Below are 24,472 nucleotides of genomic sequence, written 5' to 3'. Positions count from 1 at the left end.
GTGTTCTCTTTGTTAGTAAATTTTCTCCGAGCAGAAAGAAAAAATTTCACGGGCAGCCCCTTTTCCCACATTTTCATCCCAAATCATGATATATAATAGGGTTAAGGTGCAGATAGGCCCCTGAAGTGTGAGCCCTTATTGCGATTTGCTCCCCTTATTCACTGTGTGTGCAACTTACCCCCTAAACTTCAAAAAAATCTCACATTTAAGCCCATCTGACCTAACTCTGTCAGTCAACGTTAGTTAGTGATTTTTTTTATTTTTTTTATTCTAATTGTGGGGCCCACTTGTAATGTTTAATTCTCCGGCAATATTTTCATATTTTTCAGCTATTTCTTTTCCAGTCTCTGGCAATAATAATTGCTTATTTTATCTTCTTCTGAAATTCTCTGGCAAAAAGGGACGAATCTCCCGAAAATTTGGGCAATCCTCGTTGCAAAATTGCTTCATCCCCCAAAAAAAAAAATCCCAAAAACCCTGAAATTTCCATCGGCCGATTTTTTTTCTCCCCAAAACTCTCCGGCGGAACTCCGGCAACACCAGTCGCCCGCCACCGCCTCTCAAAGCCCTCTCCAGCTCGGGCATCATTCAAGCTCATAGTTAAGGATTTTCTGAACCTAATCCCAAAATAAGTGTTCCTCTACAATTCTCTATCAATGTCGGAAAACGACCTCAAAAATTCCAGATCCACCACTCACGGCCGCCTCATCCGCCACTAAATCGGCCTGCCCATCTACAATATTTCCGATTTCCATCACCGCGAGTCACCACAACAGGCAACACCCGTCGCCACTACCTCGTCTGAATGGAGAAGAACAGCCACCACCGCCTCATAACAAGCCATTATCCGCCACCCTCTCTAATCCTTCACTCATTCTCTTTCTCTCTCATGTAGATTAAAGGATCCCCGAGTTTTGCCATTGAATGGACTGCAAAATCCCTAATTCACAAATTAGGGATCAATTCTACAGAAAAAGAGGAAAGAGAGGTACTTGAGCTCGACGGTTGAACCCAGGCTAGGAGAAGAGCGACGGCGGTGGAGATGACGAGGGAGATGAATATGAGGGTGGCGGCAGCGGTTTTCCTTGGGGAGTGGGGGTGGGAGGCGGTGGATAGGAGGACGGAGGAGGAGGAGGAGGAAGCGCGGAGATCGTCTTCGAGTTCATTAGTTGAGATTGAAAGTGAGGTTGTTAGAGTGGATTCTGGATCAGAAGCCATTAGTGTAAAGGTAGAAGAAGAAGAAAAAGGAAGGTGGGCCCCATAATTAGAAATAAAAAATAAATAAAAAAAATTACTAACTAACGTTGACTGACGGAGTTAGGTCAGAGGGGCTTAAATGTGCGATTTTTTGAAGTTTAGGGGGTAAGTTGCACACACAGTGAGTAAGGAGAGCAAATCGCTATAAGGGCTCACACTTCAGGGGCCTATCTGCACCTTAACCCTATATAATATTATCATGAGCTGTAGGTGTGATAAAATTTTTTCATGATGTATATTTTTTTGATCTTTCAATTTTGCCCTTAACACTAGGAATGTCATGGGTGTATTAATCGGATCGGAACCATTAAATTTTATTTTTCTTTAATTTTTCTCGCCACCCCACCCCACCCCCTACCCCGCACCCACCCCTCCCCCCAATTTGTTTTTTTTTTCTCCCCACCCCCTACCCCGAAGCCCCCACCCAAATTTTTTTTATTTTTTTTATTTTTTATTTTTATAAAAAAATTTTCGCCACCCCCACTCAAATTTTTAAAAAATTTGAGGGGGGCAGGTGAGTGGAGGTGGGTGGGTGGGGAGGGGGTATGGTGGGGGCGTGGGGGGTGGGGTGGAGTTGGCGAGAAAAATTTTTAAAAAATAAAATAATTTTTTTTGGGGGGGGGGGCGTTTAGGGTGGGGTGGGGGTGGCAAGATAAATTTTAAAAAAATAATTCTTTTTTTGGGGGGGGGAGGTGGGGTGGCGTGGGGTGGGGGTGGGTGGGTGGGTCAACGGAAAAATTGAAAGTATAACATAAAATAATTAAGTAAATAATAAGGGTAATATAGTCATTTAACAATTTATTCATTATTTTTCAATAAAGTGAACATGTGTATAGGATAAATAAAGGAGTTAATATATAAAACTATCCACTTTCATATTGTAAAGATAAAAATTGTCCACTAAGATAAAAATAATAAAAACTGTCCACTTTTTGATTGAAAAGACAAAAATACCCTCCTTTAAAAATAGACACTCTCTCTTTTTCTCTCATTCTCTTCTCTCTCTTCTCCCTCACAGTCAACTCCATTCCCCCTTCTCTCTCTCTTTCTCTCTCCCTCCCTCCCTCCCTTCGAGCTCAGATCGCCGGCGATCTCATCCCTGCGCCGCCGTTGTAACCGAACAAACTCACGCCAGAGACGATGGATCCGACGGCGGTGGTGAAAGTGTGCGTGCCGTGGCCGTCGTCGCGCGGCGATCTCGATTCCTTGGATTCATCAATCGGTGGCGTAATCGGAGGCATCGCAGTGGTTAGAGCACCGAATCCATTGATTCCGACTTCGAGCTCCAATATTTGAAGTGGCGTTGCCGTTGATCGCCGGAGATCTGGAGATCTGGAGTGCTTGAAATGGCGGCGGCGGCTCCTGCGTCCTCATCGCCTTCTCCTTCTCCTACGGCCTTTTTCTCGCCGCCAGCTCTTCCTTCGCCGATTACCTCTCCTTCACCGTCCGTCTCCGCGCCTCCAACAGCCGGTGGCGGCGGGTCGGCGATGCTGGAGATTGAGATGGTTTTGGTGGCGAAGGCTGTGACGTGGAGGATGAGGAACCGGGCTGGTTCCGCGTGTGCTTCGCCAACATGTTCGAAGATACACTGCAGCTCGCAATTCGGCGCATCAAATCGTATGTGGATTCAATTTCTGCAATTAAAACCGGCAATGCGAGATCGAGAACCAAATCAATATCCAAATGGGTTTTTCGGCTCTCGTATCATGATAGTGAACGTGATCGCTAGCTGATTCAATTAATGTGAACACAATCCCATTTATTGTGTGATTTTTTTTTACTGATGATTTTGAGTTACATATTTTGGTGTAATTCATTGGATTTAGGTAGAGATAGTGCACTCTGTCCTTGTGGACGAGAAGTGATTTATTTCGAATTGTAAACTCGCTCATTTTTAGTTATTTGATGAGGTCTTCTTGAATAGTACATACTCCTTTGATGTACTATTCAAGAATTATGAATTCACAACTTTATGTTGTTAAATTCAGAATTAGATCTATGAATTCACAACCAGCTCAATGAATTCATAACTTAATGTTCTTAAATTCACAACCAGCTCGATAAATTCACAACTTAATATTGTTGAATTCACAATCAAATCTATAAATTCACAACCAAAATAAATTATAGTTGTGAATTAAATTCAGGTTGTGAATTCGACTGATTGTGAATTCACAACCAACATAAATCTGGTTGTGAATTAAATTTTGGTTGTGAATTCGTTTGGTTGTAAATTCACAACCAAAAAATTCTGGTTGTGAATTAAATTTTGGTTGTGAATTAAATTTTGGCTGTGAATTCGACTAGTTGTGAATTCACAAACAAAAAATTCTGGTTGTGAATTCGACTGGTTGTGAATTTACAATTCACAACCAGTGTGAATTCACAACCATAAAATTTTTGGTTGTGAATTGCGGGATTTTTTAAAGGGGTGATGTAAAGTGGACATTTTTTTAATTTTTAATGTGAAGGGCATTTTGGTAACAGTGGACATTTTTTAAGTTTTTTATTTTAGTGGACATTTTTTATCTTTACAATATGAAAGTGGTCATTTTAAAAATTCACTCTAAATAAAGTATAGGATAAAAAAAAAAATCTATCAAAGAGAACATGAAATAACAAGAGTGAAAATGATAAAATTTTCCCACTTTTTCATTTCCATCATTTTCCTATGGTAATTTTACAACAAAAGAGAACGCACCCTAACGGCAAAATCTGTTTTGGAGATCCCAAAGAAACAACTTGTTCTCTATAGAAAATCTACATCATTTTCCTATGTTGATAGTGCGTATTATAGGATATTTAATCTGCCACCTCCAAATATGTTTTTATATATAATGATTTGTATTTGTTACTTCTAATCTTACTTAATTAAATTGATTACTATATAATAAATTATCATTATTACTGCTACAGTTTTCAAAGTTCAAACACAAAAACTTATATGCGCGCCGTACAAACCGTGCGCTCACAGTGAGCGCGGATCCCCATGCCCGAACCCGCTCCGAATCCGGGTCGATCGACCCGTCATATATAGAATAGCGCTTCTCTCTCCCTCTTCTCTCTCTCAGCGGTAGACACCAATCCCTTCCCTCAGCTAACTCTTTTCTCCCTTTGATCTCCGGCGGAAAAGTTCGCCGGCCGCCACCGCCTCATGTCATCTCCTTGCTCAATTGTCTCCCTCTCATTTGTTCTAAATCTGCAGATACCAATTTCTAAAAAGAAATCCCTGAATCCTTCCCCCAGTTCCGGCAAGCCGCCGCCGCCGCGGCCTCCCTTCTCCGGCGAGTGAGGGCTTTGCCTTCGTCCCCGGTGACATTCCCTTCGTCTATGTCTCTCCATTCGAAACAATTTCCCTAATTCTGTAGCTAATCGTGTTATGCATCAAATTTTTGAAACCAATGTTGCAATATTCAGCTAAATTATTTTATTAATTTGCGGAACATGGTTCGGTCCATCGGCTGCACAAAAGCCTATCTTTGAGGATTGTGGACAAGGTGTTTGTTAAAATGACTCAATGATTACAAAAATAAATAAATAGTGTTATTTATTAAGTTAGATAATGTCATTTACATATATTTCAAGTGTCATTCACTATTTTTATATGTTCTTTTGTGATTGACGGCTGCTTGGTTTGGATCTTGTAAAGGAAATCTAATTGCTGCTGCTTGAAGTTGCAGGGAACGGGGAGTCGAATCAACACTATAACCTTGCAAATGACAATTCCTATAATTTACACTATTCGAAAATATAAATGACACTACTTGTAATAATTGACATTATAACCTTGTAAATGATACATTTTATACTTGACACTATTCAGATATATAGATGGAACTACTTATAATAATTGACACTATAACATTGTAAATGACACTGTCTATAATTGACACTATTCGTAAATAGAAATTTCACTACTTGTCAAATGACAATATTAATACATTGAATTGACACTATAACATTTTAAATGACATTTGAAATGACACTTTAAGATTTAGAAGTGTCATTTGAATTCTTCAAGTGTCATTTCAATTGTTGAAGTTTCATTTTAAATGTCATAGTGTCATTTGAAATTTTATAGTGTCATTTTTCGAGTGTCATTTTAATTCTTCAAGTGTCATTTCAATTCTTCAAGTGTTATTTGATGTGTTGAAGTGTCATTTGAAATGTCATAGTGTCATTTGAATTCTTCAAGTGTCATATGAATTCTTCAAGTGTCATTTGAAGTGTTGAAGTGTCATTCAAAATGTCATAGTGTCATTTTAAGTGTTGAAGTGTTAATTGAATTCTTCAAGCGTCATTTGAATTCTTCAAGTGTCATTTGAATTATTCGAGTGCCATTTGAAGTGTTGAAGCGTCATTCAAAATTTCAAAGTGTAATTTTAAGTGTTGAAGTGTCATTTGAATTCTTCAAGCGTTATTTGAAGTGTTGAAGTGTCATTTGAAATGTCGTAGTGTCATTTGAATTCTTTGAGTGTCATTTTAAGTGTTGAAGTGTCATTTGAATTCTTCGAGTGTCATATGAAATGTCAAAGTGTCATTTTAAGTGTCATTCGAAATTTCAAAGTGTCATTTTAAGTGTTGAAGTGTCATTTGAATTCTTCAAGTGTTATTTCAGGTTTAATGTTTAGGTTTTAGGTTTAGGGTTTAGGTTTCAGGTTTAGGGTTTAGGATTTAGGGTTTAAGGTTTAGGTTGAATAGTTAAAGTGTCATTTGAATTTCTCGAGTGTCATTTGAATTTTAGGAGTAGTGTCATTTGAAATCTTATAGTGTCATTTGAAATGTTGTAGTATCATTTGAAATTTTGTAGTGCCATTTGTTTGTCGGAATAGAGTCATTTGAAATCTTGTAGTGTCATTCGAAATCTTGTAGTGTCATTTGAAATTTTATAGTGTCGTTTGTATGTCGGAATAGTGTCATTTGAAATGTTAAAGTGTCATTTGAAATCTTGTAGTGTCATTTGTTTGTCGGAGTAGTGTCATTTGAAATGTTATAGTGTCATTTATTTGTCGGAATAGTGTCATTTAAAATATTATTGTGTCATTTGGATGTCAATGTGACATTCAAAATATTGTAGTGTCATTTGAAACGTTATAGTGCCATTTGAAATGTTAAAGTATCATATCAAACAATATTTTTCTTAATAAATGAAACATTTAATATAGAACAAAAAAAGAACAAATGATATTATTTTTCAAACTAAATGAAACCTTTAATATAGAACAAATGATACTATTTTTCAAACTAAATGAAACCTTTAATATAGAACAAAAAAAAGAGCGAAACTTTTAATATCATTTATTAATGATACTATTTTTCTTACTAAATGAAACCTAAAATATAGAACAAAATGATACTATTTTTCAAACTAAATAAAATAAAAAAATAATTAAAAATTTGAAACGAAAAAGAAAAAAGAAGAAGAAGAAAAAAGAAACTACATACTTAAAAGAAACTACAAGTATTAAAAGAAAGAAACTATAGAAAAAAGAAAAAAACTGCAAGTATTAAAAGAAAGAAACTATAGAAAAAAGAAAGAAACTACAAATATTAAAAGAAAGAAACTATAGAAAAAAGAAAAAAACTACAAGTATTTAAAGAAAGAAACTACAAGTATTAAAAGAAAGAAACTCCCCACTTAAAAGAAAGAAACGACATAAAATCTTACCTTTTAATAAAGAAACTCCATACTTAAAAGAAATTACATATTATTTTAATAAAGAAATTCCATACTTAAAAGAAATAAACTACAAAAAAAAGCTACAAGTATTATTTTAATAAAGAAATTACATACATAAAAGAAAGAAACTACAAGTATTAGTAAAAGATAAAAAACTACATACTTAAAAGAAAGAAACTATAGAAACTTATAAAAGAAAGAAACTACAAGTAAAAAAGAAACAAACTATATACTTAAAAGAAAGAAACTATAGAAATAAAATAAAAAAATAATAATTAAAAAATTGAAACGAAAAAGCAAAAAGAAGAAGACACTATATTTATATCTAAAGGACACTTTTAATATATTTAAATGATACTATTTTTCTTAGTAAATGACAACATTAATATGTAAAAATTATACTTTTTGATGTGATTAGAAGAGAGCTTTGGTAAAATAAAATAAAAAAATAATAATTAAAAATTTGAAACGAAAAAGAAAAATGAAGAAGAAAAAAACAAAAAAAAAAGGAAAAAGAAGAAGTAAAACACGAAAAAGAAAAAAAGGGAAAATAAATGGAAGAAAAAAGGAGAAGCAAATAATTTATGCTTCTAGTGAGTGTCGAACATAGGACCTATCAATGGCACAATAAGCACCTAAACCAACTACGCTAGGAACACTATTTACATTGCTTTCATTCACGTTGTATATAATGTAATATATCTATATTTTTTTTAATATATAAGTTGGATCCGGATCTGGGCCGGGTCGCGCCAAAGATATCTAAGAATTCAAGATTTAAAACCCCTGCAATTCTAGAGCCTCTAGCTCAATTCTCTATCACTGACGTGGCAATATAACTCCACATGTAATAATATACTAAAAATAATATATTTTATAAATAATGTAGTAGTGATTTTTTTTTAATTGTACATTTAAGATTCTACGCCACTTCCATCTCCATTCTAACAAGCAATCTAATTCTGAAAAACCTCATCTCTCCCGTCTCCACTCCATCCACCGCAGCGAATCTGCCCCACCGTGCCCGGCGTCTCCATCCCTCCACGGCTCCACCTCTTCTCTCCCGTCTCCATCCCTCCACCTACCGTGGCGAATCTGCCCCACCGTGCCCGGCATCTCCATCCCTCCACCCACCGCCGCGATCTGCCTATAACCCTACCGCGATTCGTCGCGCCGGCACCCATCATCTTCTCTCCCGTCTCCATCCCTCCACCCACCGCCGCAATCTGCCCCACCTTGCCTGGTCCCGCCCACCGCCGCGATCTGCCTCGCCGTCTCCATCCCTCCACCCACCGTGCCCGCCCCTCGCAGCGATCTGCCCCACCACGCCCCGCCCCTCCCACCGCCACGATCTGCTTCACCAGCTTTTCCTTTCTCCCACCGCGATTCGTCGTCCAGCCTCAAGTGACTATCATTTCTCTGACCTTCCCCTCCCCACCGCCATCAGCCATGGTAAGTATTATATTAGGAAAAAAATTGAATGTGTTTTAGAATAATGAAATTTTGGAAAGATTTACCAATCGATCAATATCTGTCAATTTTTAGGGTTAAGATTTAACAATGGAAAATTATTATGTTAGGATAGATTACATTTCATTATGATTAGTACTAAATTTTAGAAATATGAAAATTTGGAAAGATTTACCTATCGATTAATAATCAGCAAATTCTTAGGGTTTAGGCTTAACAATGGAAACTTTATAACCTACATTTTAGCTATAAATTCATTAGTTTTAATGTGAAATTTTATTGCCGCAATGAGGTTTACAGCAGTTGTCATCGGCTCGGGTCCAGCGAACTGCCGCTGTACTCCAAAACTCGGCGAGGGCTGTCGTTCAACCTTGCCTCCCCTTCCTGAAGACTCACCGTTGTCCTTGTGCCGTCATCTGCTCGACGAACAAGGCAGCCACCCCGGGCTCTCACAAGTGAAAGGAGAGTCTCACACAGACAGGTAATTTGCTTTTAAACATCTCTTAAAAAGACATAATTAGGGGTTGTGGTTCTGTATTGTTTTATCTAGCTTATTGTATCGTGTTTTTACAGCCAACTCAAGGTATCTTTCTTCTTATTTTGCTGTGTTTTTTCTTCTTTTTTAATTGCTTCACTTTTCTTTGTTGATAAATATTTCTGTTTATAATTTGCCTTTTCTTTCATGCATTTCTCCATATTGCAACACTGATATTTCTCCTTCTTTTTGCTTTTGCTTTCAGCTACAATTGCAAGTGAGTGCTCTTCTTGAATCTCGACTGAATTTGGTGGCTATGTGTAGATTAGTTGTTTTGCCTTTTCTTTTAGTAGTGAATAAGTTTTGGGCTTTGAACTTTTACTGATTTCGTGATGAATTGCGATTGATTCATGGATTGAAGTGTAGGGGAGCAAGTATTGAATATTTCTGAATGATTTGTTGTATTAGTATTTTGGAGCTCTTTTTCTGCCATTTTCTACAGGGCTCTGGTAGTATTGAGCAGAGTCTAAGCTAAATCTACAATTTTATGCGTATTTGTAGGCTGAAAGTTACAGATTATGTCTATGGTTTTGCCTAATTATCATCCTTAATTCTTTATGGTTATTGTAAGCAATATTCCATTGTAAACAAGCAAACATTTCAATTATAATTACTGTCAATAACAGAAAACCATGACTGTCCAGACCATTCAACCCTTTGACTGCGCTTCTCCTAATCTGAAAAACCTCTTCTCTCCCGTCTCCATCCCTAGCGATTTTTTCCATCTACCTCGACTTGATATGCGATCTTGCATATTGTTCATTAACATGTTCATGCATCATCAGTTGTGATAATGTATACTTTGAAACTGTTGTATGCGTTAGATAAAAATGTCACTCTTGTGTGGATTCTATTTTTTCTGTATGAATGGCACTTTTGCTGAGGAATTATCTGATTCCAGTTAATTATTCAAATTTTGGCCTTTCAGTTTTGATTTGAAGTATCATGTGTTTTGCAAATAAGATATTAGATCTTCTTGATAAATGCCTTTTTTCTTTCAGCAGATTGAATGGAACATTTTGATCCTAGAAACTTCAAATTCATGTTAATTTATGTTTTTTTTACCAAAGTTGGAGAATACATATTGTAGCACTCTGTCATCCTTTTCTCATATTCTACATTTTGCATTAACAATAGAATTGATCTACATTAGTTGAATTGACCAATGGCTTTTATCCATCTCTTTTCCTTACCACATTGCAAGATTGTACGTATATGTTTTATAATGATATCCTTGTAACTGTGATTACTGGTTGGTACGTGGTAAAATTCTCAGGATAAGGACGAGCCCACGATGGAAGGTCGCTTGCTCGATGCCACCAAGGGTTAGTTTTACTGTTTGAACATTGGAAGATTGCTTCCATTTGAATGTGCTGATGTGTTTTTCATGCGGTGCTATATCTTTTGCAGGATGTGACCACTTGAGAGATGTTTTTGTCAAACAAATGGGTCTGAGCGACCAGGATATTGTAGCATTCTCTGGTGGCCACACTTTGGTTTGTATTTTTCTTCCCCAACGTTTTGATTTTGAAACAATTTAGGATTATCGCAACCAAATAAAAATGATGTGTGATGCAGGGAAGATGCCACAAGGAACCATCAGGATTTGAGGGACCATGGACTGCTAACCCTCTCATCTTTGATAACTCTTACTTCAAGTATGATTTCAGATAGATGCATATTCTGTTGCTGCTGCTGCTGCTGCTGCTTGTGTGTTTGTTTACATTTGCTTCTCATTTGGTTTCGCACAGGAAGCTTCTAGCCGGCGAAACAGAAGGGCTTTTGCAGTTGCTAATTAAAGTTATAGTTAATGTGTCATTTATTTCTATCCTACTTCAATGTTTCTTGAACATATTTATATTAATTCATTATCATTTGGTTATTCAATTACTTATTGCGATTAATTTTTTAGAATCAAGTGGGTCATCCTATATAATTCGTGATAATCATGAAGCATAATAATCTATGTCATCTTTCTCTTAATATGGTGAAAAGTTGACCATATGATTGTAATTAATTTTGATTCCGCAAGTTTTATACAAAATCCAAAACAATGATACAAAAGTTGTGGAATTTATATATATAGCATCGTGGATTTATTGAGAAGAATTAATAATATGATTGTGATTAATTTTGACAGTGCAAAAGGATAGAATAAAGGATTATTTTATTTATTTATTTTAATAGTACAAAGGATTATTTTTTATATTGTTGATCTATAGATCTTCTAAATTAATTTCGGATATCAGATGGATAGCGGGTGGCGGGTACTCGATGGGTAGCGGGTTAGTGGATACCCGACGGGTCGTGGGTATGGGCAAGAAATAGTAATATACAAAAAATTGAAATTTTCTCCAAAATTTGCTATAATTTCATAGTTATTTATTTGTTGGACGATTTATTGCATTTGTTGGGTGATTGCAGGATGTCAACGCCAAGAACCAGCAGCGCTCCTACCTCTCAAGCCTCGGTGGGTATCCGATTAGTAGTAGGTGGCGGGTATTCGACCTCTCAAGCCTCGGCGGGTATCCGATTAGTAGTAGGTGGCGGGTATTCGACGAGTAGCGGGTGGTGGCGGGCATCCGCGGGTCGCGGGTATGGGTGGCAAATAGTAGTATGTGACAAATAATTTTTTAGAATATACGTTTCGTTAAGTCATGTTAGAGATGAAAGTCTTTAATTTATTTTTTCATTTTAATTTGATATATAACGTAGATCTATGTCATATTAATAAATTTTTAGTGGATAATCTCTATAATTTATAAATATATTAAAAAATAATTTCTACGCTTTTTTTTATATAAATTATAACACTAAATGATACCCGTCGAAATTCGACGGGTTACACGCTAGTATATATAAATTTGATTTAACTTTTATCTATTTTCTTACACGTACTTGCAAATATTTTGAAGTTAATTATCAACCATTAATACTTTAATAGTAGTATTATTATAACCTTTTCATTTGTTTTCAAATATATTATTACCTAGAATAATTAAATTGTGTTAAGTAAGAAGTTATGCGTGCAACATGCGTAATCTCATTTACAACATGTTTCCATCTTCCTCAAAAAAATAAATTAATATGTTTCCATCTTTTACTTGTTTTCTTTATTGAGATCACATTCACAATAGAAAATTAAACCTTTATTTATTTCACGTGTCATTACCGAACTTCTTAATTAGCTACACTCTTACTCTTACACATTGGAAGCATTCATCAAAGCTTAATCTATGGCTGCAGTTTCCGGCAACAAACCTCATGTATTGGCGGTTCCACTCCCTGCCCAAGGCCACGTGAAGCCGCTGATGAGCCTCTGCCGCCAAATAGCCAAACACGGCATTAAGGTCACCTTTGTTAACGCCCAATCTATACATCACAAAATATTTTCTGCATCTGCTGCTGAAGAAGAAGATGATAATGATTCCGACGCCAACATAGTGATGACGGCAGTCCCCGACGGGCTATCGCCCGAGCACGATCCGAACAACCCCTTTACCCTGTTTGAAACTCTTCCGAAGACGATGCCGCAAACATTGCCAGAATTGATTGAGAGGATTAACGGTGACAATCCAGACCAGAAAATCAGCTGTGTGATCGCTGATCTTTCGTTTGGGTGGGTTTCGGAGATAGCACAAAAAATGGGAGCTGAATTTGTGGGCTTTTCAACCCCTTCCTTTGCGTCCTTCGCCATACTGCTTCACATTCCAAACCTCATTCAACAAGGATATCTTGACACAAACGGTACAATCTTTCTCTTTTTTTTACTATTTTTCTTTCGAAAGAAAAACTTATATTTAGTGACGTTAATTTTGTTAGTCAAATGGGCTATTGTATAGCTCCTGCATTGTTTTCAATTATTGCGTTTAACATTTGCCTATAAATTGGGGCCTCGTAGCAGCCATGAAATACACCAAAAACAGAAGCATTTCCTTTTGTTATAGAGAGAGAAAAAATATTGTGAGAAAAAATTTCAGTGTTAAAGTTATACATGAGTGGTAAAAATGAGTTGAGAGATAGCCTCTACGCAAGCAGCTACAAAATACATTGTGGTATTTTTTATGTACTCATCCCTTCGAGATTCTCTAATATATTGGTGTGGGTCCGTGGACGTAGACAGTTTAGCTGAATCACGTTTAAAATATCAATGTTATCTTTTTTATGGTTCTCATATCGATCGATATCTTAACTATTGCGTTACACTAGATCCTGGGTGGAATTAGTTATGTCTAATTCCCAACAAATTTTTGATAATTGATAAGATAAATTATGAATATTTTTATCTTCATTAATCATTATTAGTATTTTTGTAATTCTATGCTTATAATCAACAAAATTAGCTCAAGTAATTGAAAAAATTATCAAGAAATTGGAATATCCCTAAGTTTCAAACTAAGACAAATAGAAGGTTTTTATCATATTGCCACAATATTTTTAAAATTTTAATTTTGCCAAATTTTCATTTTAGGATAAAATTACAACAAACTGTAAGTTCATGTTCGCCCGTATAATTAAAGTTTATGAATGGAAACAAATATTATGGACAAAGTTCATATATAATTTTAAATATAAATTTGCTTGTATTTCATTAGTATTTGAATTTGGACTTGACTCTCCCATATTTTATGAGTTTTACTGCAATTAATTACAGGATCACCGGAGAGAAGTGACATGATCAGGCTCTCCGACGAAATAGCAGGCTGGAGAAACAATGAGTTTCCATGGAGCTTTCCCGGCGACCTCAAACATCAAAAGATTATCTTCCACTGTGTCCAATCATACAAAGCTGCTGATAAAGCAAACTGCTTGCTTTCCAATACTTGCTATGAACTCGAACCCGCAGCTTGCGACTTACACCCAAATATCCTCCCTGTCGGGCCGCTGCATTTAGTCGAGGCGGCGAAGACGCCGGAGAAATCTCGTTCCAATTCCGGCAACTTTTACGCTCAAGATACATCCTGCTTGATCTGGCTGGACACCAAACCCTCTGGCTCAGTGGTGTACGTTTCTTTCGGCAGCTTTGCAGTTTCCTATGAACAACAACAGCTGGATGAACTGGCCCTCGGGCTCGAGCTTTCGGGCCGGCCTTTTCTGTGGGTTGTCAAGCGGGACATTGCGAACGGGCCGCATGCCGAGTTCCCAGACGGGTTTCTGGAGAGGGTGGCCGGGTTTGGGAAGATTGTTGAGTGGGCGCCGCAGGATGATGTTCTCTCTCATCCTGCTGTTGCGTGTTTTGTGTCTCACTGTGGATGGAACTCGACTCTCGAAGGCGTTAGCAAAGGGGTGTCGTATCTTTGTTGGCCATATTTTTCGGATCAAGTACATAATGAGAGCTATATTTGTGATAAGTGGGAGATTGGGTTGAGAATCGATTGTGATGAAAATGGGATTAGATCGAGATATGAAATCAAGAAGAAGATCGACATGGTTTTATCTGAGAGTAGGTTTAAAGAAAATGCATTGAAACTCAAGGAAACGTGTGCCAAGAGTGTTGCTGAAGGGGGTTCATCTTATAAGAATTTGATGACATTTATCGATCATCTTAAAGAAAGTGCATAATATAATATTTTTAGGCGTTGCCCATGAAAGATTTAATATTTTTCGTGGTTTCAATTTAATATATATTTTGTGTAATGTTGTTTGTTCTATGAATTTTCTTTGTGATTATTACTTAATGGATACTTTCGACATGTACTATTAGATTATTTATATTTTATGTATTTTTTGTTTTGAGAATTCTGTTATGACTATCGAGTTAGTTATATTTTGAAGTAGTTAGTTAGCTAGATACAAAAGTTGTATCTAAAGCTCAAGCTCTTACTAAACTTATGCTATCTTGAGAGTTTGAATGGTGTCATTCGATTAGCATCACTCAATGTCTTTCATTTTATCTCTTCAGATATGAATAACCTATTTAAAGTGTAAATTGCTAAGTTCATTAAGCTCAGTCAAAAATTTTCCATTATTTTCCTATTTCTTTTTTCCTTGGGAAGATCGGGGCGTTACACACAGTTGCCGGAGATCGATGAGGGTGGCGTCTAAGTGGGGAGTTGGGGGACGAGGGCTCGGCCCTTGTTCGGTCTATGAGAGATGGGGTGAGTGATGGAGGCACCGCCGCCGCTTGAGATCCGGACGATAGCGATTGGCCTGTGCCATGTGTGTGCGTGTCCTGTCACTGAGTCGAGAAAGAACAACAACGACGGCTCATCATCATTGTTTCGCCCAAGAGAGAGTTGGTGGTCGGTGCGCTTTTGCGCGCCTCCGTCTGTGCCTGTGAGTAGGGCCGACCCTTATATTGTGGAAGTGGGGCAATGACCCAGGGCCCCAAAATATAAGCCCAATAAAATTATCATACCCTATTAAAAAAAATATCTTATTTCTACCTAAACTAGCGAACAGAGCAGCAACAAAACTGAAAAAAAAAATGGTATATTCAACGGTATCACACAATTACAGAAATGACTCTATCTCTCTCGCTTCAGAGTTTAGAAATCAGAACAGAAATGGCTATCTCATCTCTCTCTCGACTCGAGAGGCTCTTCTCTCAATTCTCTCTTTTTGCACCTGCTACGATTCTACTTGCCTTCTTTAGAAGATCTAAATTACTTTTATAATTATTTGATCATTGTTTTCTAGTGTATTGCACTTTATAATTAATGTTACAGGTGTATAACTATCTCAAATTTGCTACAATTTCTTGAAACTTCATTTTTTAGGGGTCCTTTGACGAGCCCGTTTTTGTGTTGTTTTTTAGTCCATTTTTAGGTCTAGATCGAGTTTTTATGTATGTTTGTGTGTGTGTTTGTGCCTGTGAGGGCATGTGTTGGACACACGAGTGTGGAGGGTATGGTTTGGAACAGGCTTCATTCCGCGAAAGAGGCAAGTACCCGACTTCATACATAGGCAAAGACCACGCTTTACACATATTGAGTATTGCGCGGAATTGGGTTGTGTTCGGGTGGAATGCCTAAATGACAGGGACGTAACCAGAGGACGAGGGAATAAAGGGAAATGAGGCCAAGAGAGAAGTTTGCATATGGGCACAGTTGGGGCACACAGGCAAATTAAGGCAAGGTACATCTTCCCAGAGCGATATGTTGGGTATTATCACGGCACGTCGTCGTCCACATACTCGTTAGCACGAAGCCAACGAGCTCTTCAAGCTTTGGAGGGAGAGAGCAGCAGCAACAACAGGAGCGTGACAGCAGCAGTGACTTCCCTGGGAGCAGCTGCGCCGCGGCGACGTTCCAGCTCCAGCTGTAGAAACACGAGCAGCAAGGGGGCAAAGCTTCGGCTCAGTCCCGTTTTCTTCTCTAAGCGCACAGCAACGTGCATCACAACTAACTCCGATAGATCCACGCACCCACGACACCCTTGACCCTCTCCGGCGGCTCCTCATAGTAGCTGCGTCGGGAAGATACGAAATAGGGGGGAACAAGCAAGACACGAAGCTTCTTGTTCGATCCACGTGAGGAAGGTGAATGGAGAGATAGAGAACACGGTTCGGTCGATCACACAAGAACAGCGACAACAGTCGTCTTCTCTCTCACACTCAACTGCGCCTCTCCTTTATCTCACTAAGAGAAAAGAGCTTCTCCCAATTTCAAACTCAAGCTGCCTCTTCTCTGCACACTTTTCCTCACTTAGCAATTAGGGCAAAGAGGCTTAAGTAGGCTAGGATATGGGCCTGCCAGGATGGGCTTTGGTGTGTGGGTTTGGGCTTCCAAGGAGTTGGGCCAAATAAGACTCACAATCTCCACCTTTGGCCCAATCGTGGTGCACAAACGAGAAGGACAATGGGATTCATCATTGCCGAGATCCCTGTGTAAAATCACACAGACAATACAAGGGAAAAAAGTGAGCAAACACAAAGTAAGCTCCGATCACACAGATCACCGTGTAAACTAACCGTGTTCAAACACCTGCAAATCACACAAGATAAAGCAACCAGTAGAACACACAAAGAACACATAGATCACTAAGATCTAACAATCCTAAAAGACCATGCAGATCACGAAGGACAGACTCAACACACAGTTGGACAATCACAAAGATCAAACCTGTAAAGTCACAAAGACATCACAAGCAAACAAAACGAGCAACACAATGCTCAAACACACAGAAACACAAATGTTCAGATCACATAAACTAAGAGGGGTGAACAACTCCACCTCAAAGTGAGCAGTATCATAAGACAGACTAAAATACACGCCAATCCAAGTCTTTTTCAACTTGGGTGTCATCCACACAGTTAGACACAACAGTAACAGGATCAGCAAGGCAGACATACATGTTATCACATTTTTCAGCTGTGAAAACAATCAAGGATCCTATCATAATCTTCATTAGACCATTTTCCCACCTACCTTCTAACCCATCACTTTCTAAGGCAGAACAGGACAAGAGGTTAAAACACAAATCAGACACATACCTAACATGCTTCAAAGTGTAAACATATCCAGACTCAAACTTAAGACGCACATCACCAATGCCAACAACATGACATTTTACACCATTAGCCATAGACACACAGCCATTACTAACAGTCTGAAAGTTTGAAAACAGATTCTTAAATGGCGACATATGAAAAGAGCAACCAGAATCTACACACCATTCACTTTCATACAGACAATCAGAATGCATAGATTTCAACAGGTTGTTATCACATGTTCTGATAACACTCATGTTTCCATGGTTTTTAATGTTCATATGATGTTAATTTTATAGGAAATTGAGTGTTGGATGATTGTTTTGTGCTTAATTTGCTTTATCTTGTGAAATATGATTCTTACTCGAACTTTGAAGGAATTTTCAGATTTATTGAGTTCGAATTTGGAACAATGTTCTGAAACAGAAGTTGTAGATCGTCTCGATACGAGTTCCTGAGTACAAACGGATCATAAATAGGAGTTCGGACGAGAGAGTTATGGCCGAAACAACAACGTCGCGCGCAGTAGTCAAAATTCGGCGACCTAAACGGCGAACGCCGAATTTGGGCGATTTTATGAGCAAAATCGGCGACCAACTCGGAGATCGCCGAGTAGGTCACCTAAATCCCTGGATCGAAATTGGCTTTGAGGAGAAAATTCGGCGATCGCCGAATTTCAGCTGTTTTCAGGCCAAATTCGGCGACCGGTTCGGCGACCGCCGAACGGGTCGCCGTTTTTAGGCGTGTTTTCGTTTTTTCCGCGTTTTTACGATTTTTCAAGTTCTTTTCGGTTTAGAACTTGGTTTTTCACCCTAAGACTATAAATAGGTCCTCTTTTGACCTATCTAGGGTTCCCAGCTTTAGTTTTTCAGTTCCCAACATTCATATTTCAGTTTTATAGCTTTAGAATATTTTAGCTTTCCAGTTTTCAAGGCTTGGATCAAGATTGAAGATTCAAGCCGCTACAATCGTTTTAATTCGGTTTTTATACAATTTGTTTTTACAATTGCGTTCAATTTAATTATGTTTATGTTTGATTTTATTATGTCTGGCTAGTTCTTTTATTCTGAACCTAGGGTTTGTATATAGCTGATTGATTATGTGTTTTTGATTTATTGATATCAATTTGCCCTCCAACTTGTGATTCATGATTCCTGGTGCTTAATTTCTTGTGAATTATCTGATCAATGATTTACATGTTTAGCTGTTCAGTTTGAGTCTTGAATGCGATAATTGTTCAGCCGATTCAGGAATGCATGATATAGTGTTAGCCTTGAGTCTTGAATGCGATAGGTGAAGCTATAGGAAGCTATTCTTTATGTGCTATTTGGAGTTAATTTATTCCTTGGAGTCTTGAATGCGAAAAGGGATTAATTAATCTACATTCATAGGTGGTCGTTAGAGACGCTTGTGAATAATATAGTGATCTTTCATTAGGGTTGGATTAAAATTGGTAATTGAATCAATAGGTTGAATACATGTAGTTGATTAGTGAAAATACATCCCTAGGGTCAGAGCTTTCCTTATATTTGAGTTAATTATCATAGTTTACATGCTCTTTAGTTTTTATTTAGTTAATCTTAGTTCGTAATTCACCTTCAAATTTGTTTTACCTGTTTACTGTTAGAGTCTGTTTAGGAAATAGTTATAGCAATTTTGTTTTACAGTCTCTGTGGATACGATACTCTGCTTGCTATTTGCGTACTACAATTGCACTGTTTAGTTGCAGTTATTGTTGCTATAAAAATAGTGGTCAACTTTTTGGCGCCGTTGCCGGGGACTGTTAAGAAGTTGCTTTAATATTTTCGATAGGATTCTACAGTACTATAGGTTTTATTCTTTAGTTGCAGTTTTTTGTTTTTTTATTTTTGTTTTTATTTGAGACAGATACGATGGCTACTCCTGAGCAAATCCAAATTCGAGCTCTGCAAGAGCAGTTGAAGAAGCTGCTTGATGCACAGGAGATGAGAGAGGCTCAGAAACAACCAGCCATCAATGAAGCGTTCATTCCACAGTATGTGTACCAGGAGCCCCCACGAGTGAACGTCAACAACTTTGAGCTGAAAACGGGTTTGATCACGATGGTCCAACAGAGCCAATATGGTGGACAGGCGATCGAAGACCCTAATGCGCACCTGGCGCATTTCCTGGAGCTGTGTAGCACGGTGAAGATGAATGGTGTCCCTGATGACATTATCCGTCTTCATCTTTTTCCCTTCTCACTGCGGGATAAGGCGAAGTCGTGGTATCATACGCTGCAGCTGGGAGAGAATATCGTGTGGGAGAATTTGGCTCATGCATTCCTACGCAAGTTTCATCTGCCTGGCCTTACGTTGAAGTTGAAGATGGACATCGTGCAGTTTCAACAGTACGATGGAGAAAAGCTAGCGGAGACTTGGGAGCGGTATCAGGAGAAGCTCAGAAAGTGCCCAAGCCATGGATTTGATGAAGGCACGCTCGTGATAATGTTCTACAATGCCTGCGGGGAGCGTACAAGGATGCACATGGATACAGCTGCAGGTGGCTCTCTATTGCAGAAAAGCAGTTCTGAAGCATGGAGCATTATTGATAGCATGGCTTCTACAAGCTACCAATGGCCATCTAAGCGAGTACAATTGAAGAAGGTTGCAGCTGCGTCAAGTTCTGATCCTATGGCAGCAATGGTTACTCAACAGGCAGCGATGGCTACACAGCTGGCAGAGCTGACTACAAAAATTGGTGAGTTGAATGTTGGACGTCATGAGCAAGCTGTGATAGACCCGTCAGGAATGGAAAATGTCAATAATGTGAATGGCAGAAATTATGAGAATTTCCAGCGAGGACAGCCAGGAATGTATGGCAGAGGTCAACAATTTCAGCAGGGTCAGCAGCAGTTCCAGCCAGGAGCGCGCTCGCATCCTAACCTTTCTTACGGCAATCCGAACAATGCTTTGCAGCCTCCACCTAGATTTTCTGTATCTAGCGGAGGAGTTATAAATGAGCCGAAGAAAGTATCACTTGAAGATATGATGCAGCAGATGTTAACAGAGATGTCTAGCATGAAGACAACTGTTAATTCAAGGATGACTAATTTGGAGTCTCAGGTGGGAAATATTGGGAATAATTTTTCAGCACTGTCCAAGCAAGTGCAGATTTTGGAGACTCAAGTTGGTCAGATGGCCAACCAAGCAGCTGCACAGCACAAGCCAGGCCAATTTCCTAGCAACACTCAGTTCAATCCGAAGAGCCAACATCAACAGCCTCAGCAAAATCAGCAATGTCATTCCATCCGGGTGGTTGATAATTTAATTGAGGATGAAGGTATTTCTGTTTCTCCTCCTCTTCCATTCCCGAGGCCAAGATTAGATGAGCAAAGCTCCGAGGCCAAGATTAGATGAGCAAAGCTCCAAATTTTTGGAGACATTTAAGAAGCTGGCTGTGAATATTCCTTCCGTGGAGATCTTGAGAAACAAGCCAAATGAGGTGCAAATTGTGAAGGCTGTGATGGAAAAGAAGAGTGCATTCAATGAATTTGAGGAGGTGCTCGCAGTGAAGGAGTATCAGTTGCCTCCAAAGAGAGAAGATCCGGGCAGCTTCAATATTTCTGTGAAGATTGGAAAGTCATTGTTTGAGAAAGTGATGTGTGACACCGGAGCAAGCATAAATGTCATGCCTCTCAAAGTTTATAGGAAGTTGCAGCTGGGGGATTTGAAGCCAACCAACAAGACAATTCAGCTTATTGATAAGTCTTGCTCTAAACCTCTAGGAGTTGCGGAAGATGTGCTTGTGAAGGTGAGTGATTTTTTCTTCCCAGTCGACTTTGTAGTGTTGGATATTCCGGAGGATCCAAAGATGCCTTTGCTGTTAGGGAGACCTTTCCTTGCCACATGTGGAGCAAAGCTAGATATGCAAAGGGGGACGATGACATTGGGAGCCTATGGGGAAACTGTGATTTTCAAGAAACCTCCACCAAAGGAAGTTCCCCAGAATGAAGTGATTAATTTGGCTGACAGTTTTCTAGCAAATTTGGAGGATGAAGAGGTTGAGAAGAATGAGCTGCCCAAGTATGAAGCCAAGAAAAAAACTCCAAAGCCAAAAGAAGTTATGACTTTTGAGATGTGTTTGTTTTTGGAGCATGATGGGGGGTCTTTGAAAACCCATACCCCCAAGAAGAAGAAAGTGAAATTCCGAATTTTTCGGAACAAGAATGAGAAGGGGGCAATGCTTGTGGAGGATGTTCGAGCCAAGAGAAGTGTTTTGGTGGAGAAGGCACCCAAGAGTAGAAAAGCTTTCCAATGGTTAGAGTGTTGTTTCCGACCTCCATGAGTTTTTGAGGTATCGTCGAGCTCTAGACGTTAAATTAAGCACTTGTTGGGAGGTAACCCAACTGTTTTTCTTTGTTTTGTTTTCCTTTCGTTTAGTTTCTTTTTGTTTTCTTTTGTTTCTTTGTTTCTTCGTTTTGGGGTTTTAGTGCAGTGTTGAGCTTGGAAGATGCGGGAACTCGCGCCTTGTTCATATCACCACCGTGGAGCATGTGTTTCTGTGAGTAGTGACACACATATCATCATCCCTCCAAACTTATTTTCGAACTTATGTTCTGTAATAAGTTTGGGGGAGGGGGGTGAGAGTAGATATGTGTATCACTTTTATCTTTTTGTTAGCTTTATTGTTTTATCCTGCTTGATTGGTGGTGTGTGTTTGTTTTGTTTTTGAGATAATTATTGCTCCATTAGATTTCTGGTGAGATGCCAATGATGATTTCTATGAAAAAAAATTGAAATTTGATTTTCTTTGATGATTTAAGTATAATTGGAACTAATTTGCATAATTCTAGAGTGATTTTGACCTTGACTTTTGGACGTTGAATAAACCTGTGAGATTTTGAGCCATAACTATTTTTCATACACAGTTTTTCTTTGTTGTGAGTTTTGTCATGCATGTGGTGATCTTCTAGAACTTGTCATGGTTTCTGTGTTGAGGTTGCTGTTGTGCCCAGGATTAGGAGATGATTTTAGGCCATCTTTTGTTACCTACAATTTTTCCCAAACACTGTCCTTAACGAAAAATTATCCTTTGTTATCCCCTTTGAGCCTATTTAGCTTTTATTCTTTAGCCGGATGATAGGGGGTGATGAAGTATATGGGGATCTTTGTGTGGTGAATATTCATAGTGGGTTGTGAAAAAGAAGGGATGCATTTGTGTTACTATTTACTCTTATAAGCTCTAGAAAAGTTGTGGAAATAAAAAAAAAAGTTGTTGAGAAAAAAAAATGAAGTCGAGTGTACATTGAGAAATTTGTTAGAAAATCGACTTTGTGTGTTGGAAATAAATTGAGAGCATAAAAGAGTGTTTAGTTCTTTATTGTGATGATTAAATCCCTTGAATTGTGTTGTTTATGGTGATATAGTTGGGTGGAAGATGGAATTTATTCCATGCTTGATTAGTGAAGTCATAAGGTTGGTGTTCTTGATTTATTTGAGTCACTTAGCCTATATTTCCCTACCTTAACCAATGTCCCTACATTATAACCCGAAGAAAAAGACCTTTTTGATCTTAGTCCTGGCACACTTTTAGCGATGGAGATTGTAGACGATTGGCAAGCCTATGGTAAGAGATCTGCATTGCATTGAATTCGATGAGAGCATACACGTCCTATATATTCCATCAAATTGAGAGTTGAGTGATACACATACCTTGTGAGATTCAATTGTTTGGAATGTCAAGGTTGATTTTGCTATAGGTTGTGTTTATTGGTGAATTTTGTGTTTAATTATTGAGGATTTGAGAATTTTATTATTCTTTATTTTTCAGAGGCATCAATGAGCTAGAGTTCTTACCCATTCGTGTTTTTGATTGTGTTCTTCTCATTATTCGAGGACGAACAATGGCTTAAGTTTGGGGCATAACATGCTTCAAAGTGTAAACATATCCAGACTCAAACTTAAGACGCACATCACCAATGCCAACAACATGACATTTTACACCATTAGCCATAGACACACAGCCATTACTAACAGTCTGAAAGTTTGAAAACAGATTCTTAAACGGCGACATATGAAAAGAGCAACCAGAATCTACACACCATTCACTTTCATACAGACAATCAGAATGCATAGATTTCAACAGGTTGTTATCACATGCTCCAACCACCGAAAATAAATCACCCATGTTATCGCTACAAGAAGCCAAATTAGCATGCTCATTTTGCAAATCACCATCAGACTCTGACTCACCATCTGAACTAGAACTACAACTAGAACTAGAACTAGGGCAGTCTTTAGCAAAATGACCTGGTTTACCACAGTTATAACACTTCTTAGTCCTTGTCTTATAAGACTTTTTCTTCTTCTTCTTCTTAGTGACATCATTATCTTGGTTACTAGCATGCTTTTGAGGCCTAAATTGATTTCTCTCTCTCACATGCATAACCTTGATCTCGGATTCCCTCCCAACATTATGCTTCAAATCAAGTTCCTTGCTTTTCAAAGCATTCACAACAGTATCATAAGTCACGTTATCTCTACCATACTTAATAGCAGACTTGACATCACTGTAAGACTCAGGAATAGCATGCAACAGCACAATAGGGGCATAATCATCAATGTGTTCATCGCCAGTCAGTTTAATATCTTGCACAAGTTTTGAAAACACATCCAAATTTTCGTCTACATCCTTAGACAAATCAAGTTCAAACTGAAAAAATCTTTCGAGTAAAAACAATTTGGATGGTAGCGACTTTCAGTGTAAAGCTCTTCCAATTTACACCACAAATCTTTAGCAGAATCACATACTCCTTCTTTTCTAAGCACACAGTCAGATAAGTTGAGTATGACAGAGGACAATGCAAGTTCATTCATACTCCCTCCGTCCCAATAATCATGTCCCATTTCTTTTGGGCACGGAGACTAAGGAGTGTTGAATTAGTGTTGTAAAGTGTAAGGCCCCACATGTTTAAGAAAAAGTAAATATGGCCTAATCATTCTTGTAAAATTAGCAAAACTGAATTCTGTAAATTAAACAACAAAAAAATTGCAAATTTCAACCAAATCTTTACAACAAATTTCAACAAAATATGCAAGAACAGAAAATACAACAAAATTCTTCAAATTTCAACAAAATC

The 24,472-nt window shown here is 38.2% G+C and overlaps 2 protein-coding genes across 2 annotated transcripts; both read left to right on the top strand.

Moving 5' to 3' along the window:
* The first annotated feature begins 1,042 nt into the window (after positions 1-1,042).
* Positions 1,043-10,829, top strand: LOC131018500 (uncharacterized). The gene is made up of 7 exons (XM_057947218.1): positions 1,043-1,251; positions 7,857-8,389; positions 8,708-8,888; positions 9,148-9,159; positions 10,219-10,267; positions 10,353-10,438; positions 10,521-10,829. Exons 1-6 carry the CDS (start codon positions 1,043-1,045, stop codon positions 10,365-10,367), a joined length of 999 nt encoding a protein of 332 aa, XP_057803201.1. The 3' UTR covers positions 10,368-10,438; positions 10,521-10,829.
* A 1,320-nt stretch (positions 10,830-12,149) lies between these two features.
* Positions 12,150-14,514, top strand: LOC131018018 (UDP-glycosyltransferase 83A1-like). Its single transcript, XM_057946762.1, has 2 exons — positions 12,150-12,689; positions 13,597-14,514. Exons 1-2 carry the CDS (start codon positions 12,179-12,181, stop codon positions 14,502-14,504), a joined length of 1,419 nt encoding a protein of 472 aa, XP_057802745.1. The 5' UTR covers positions 12,150-12,178; the 3' UTR covers positions 14,505-14,514.
* Positions 14,515-24,472: the final 9,958 nt, after the last annotated feature.

The sequence above is a fragment of the Salvia miltiorrhiza genome, chromosome 3 (genome assembly GCF_028751815.1).
Source record: "Salvia miltiorrhiza cultivar Shanhuang (shh) chromosome 3, IMPLAD_Smil_shh, whole genome shotgun sequence".
Lineage (NCBI taxonomy): Eukaryota > Viridiplantae > Streptophyta > Magnoliopsida > Lamiales > Lamiaceae > Salvia > Salvia miltiorrhiza.
This window is presented reverse-complemented; position numbering and strand designations above follow the sequence as displayed.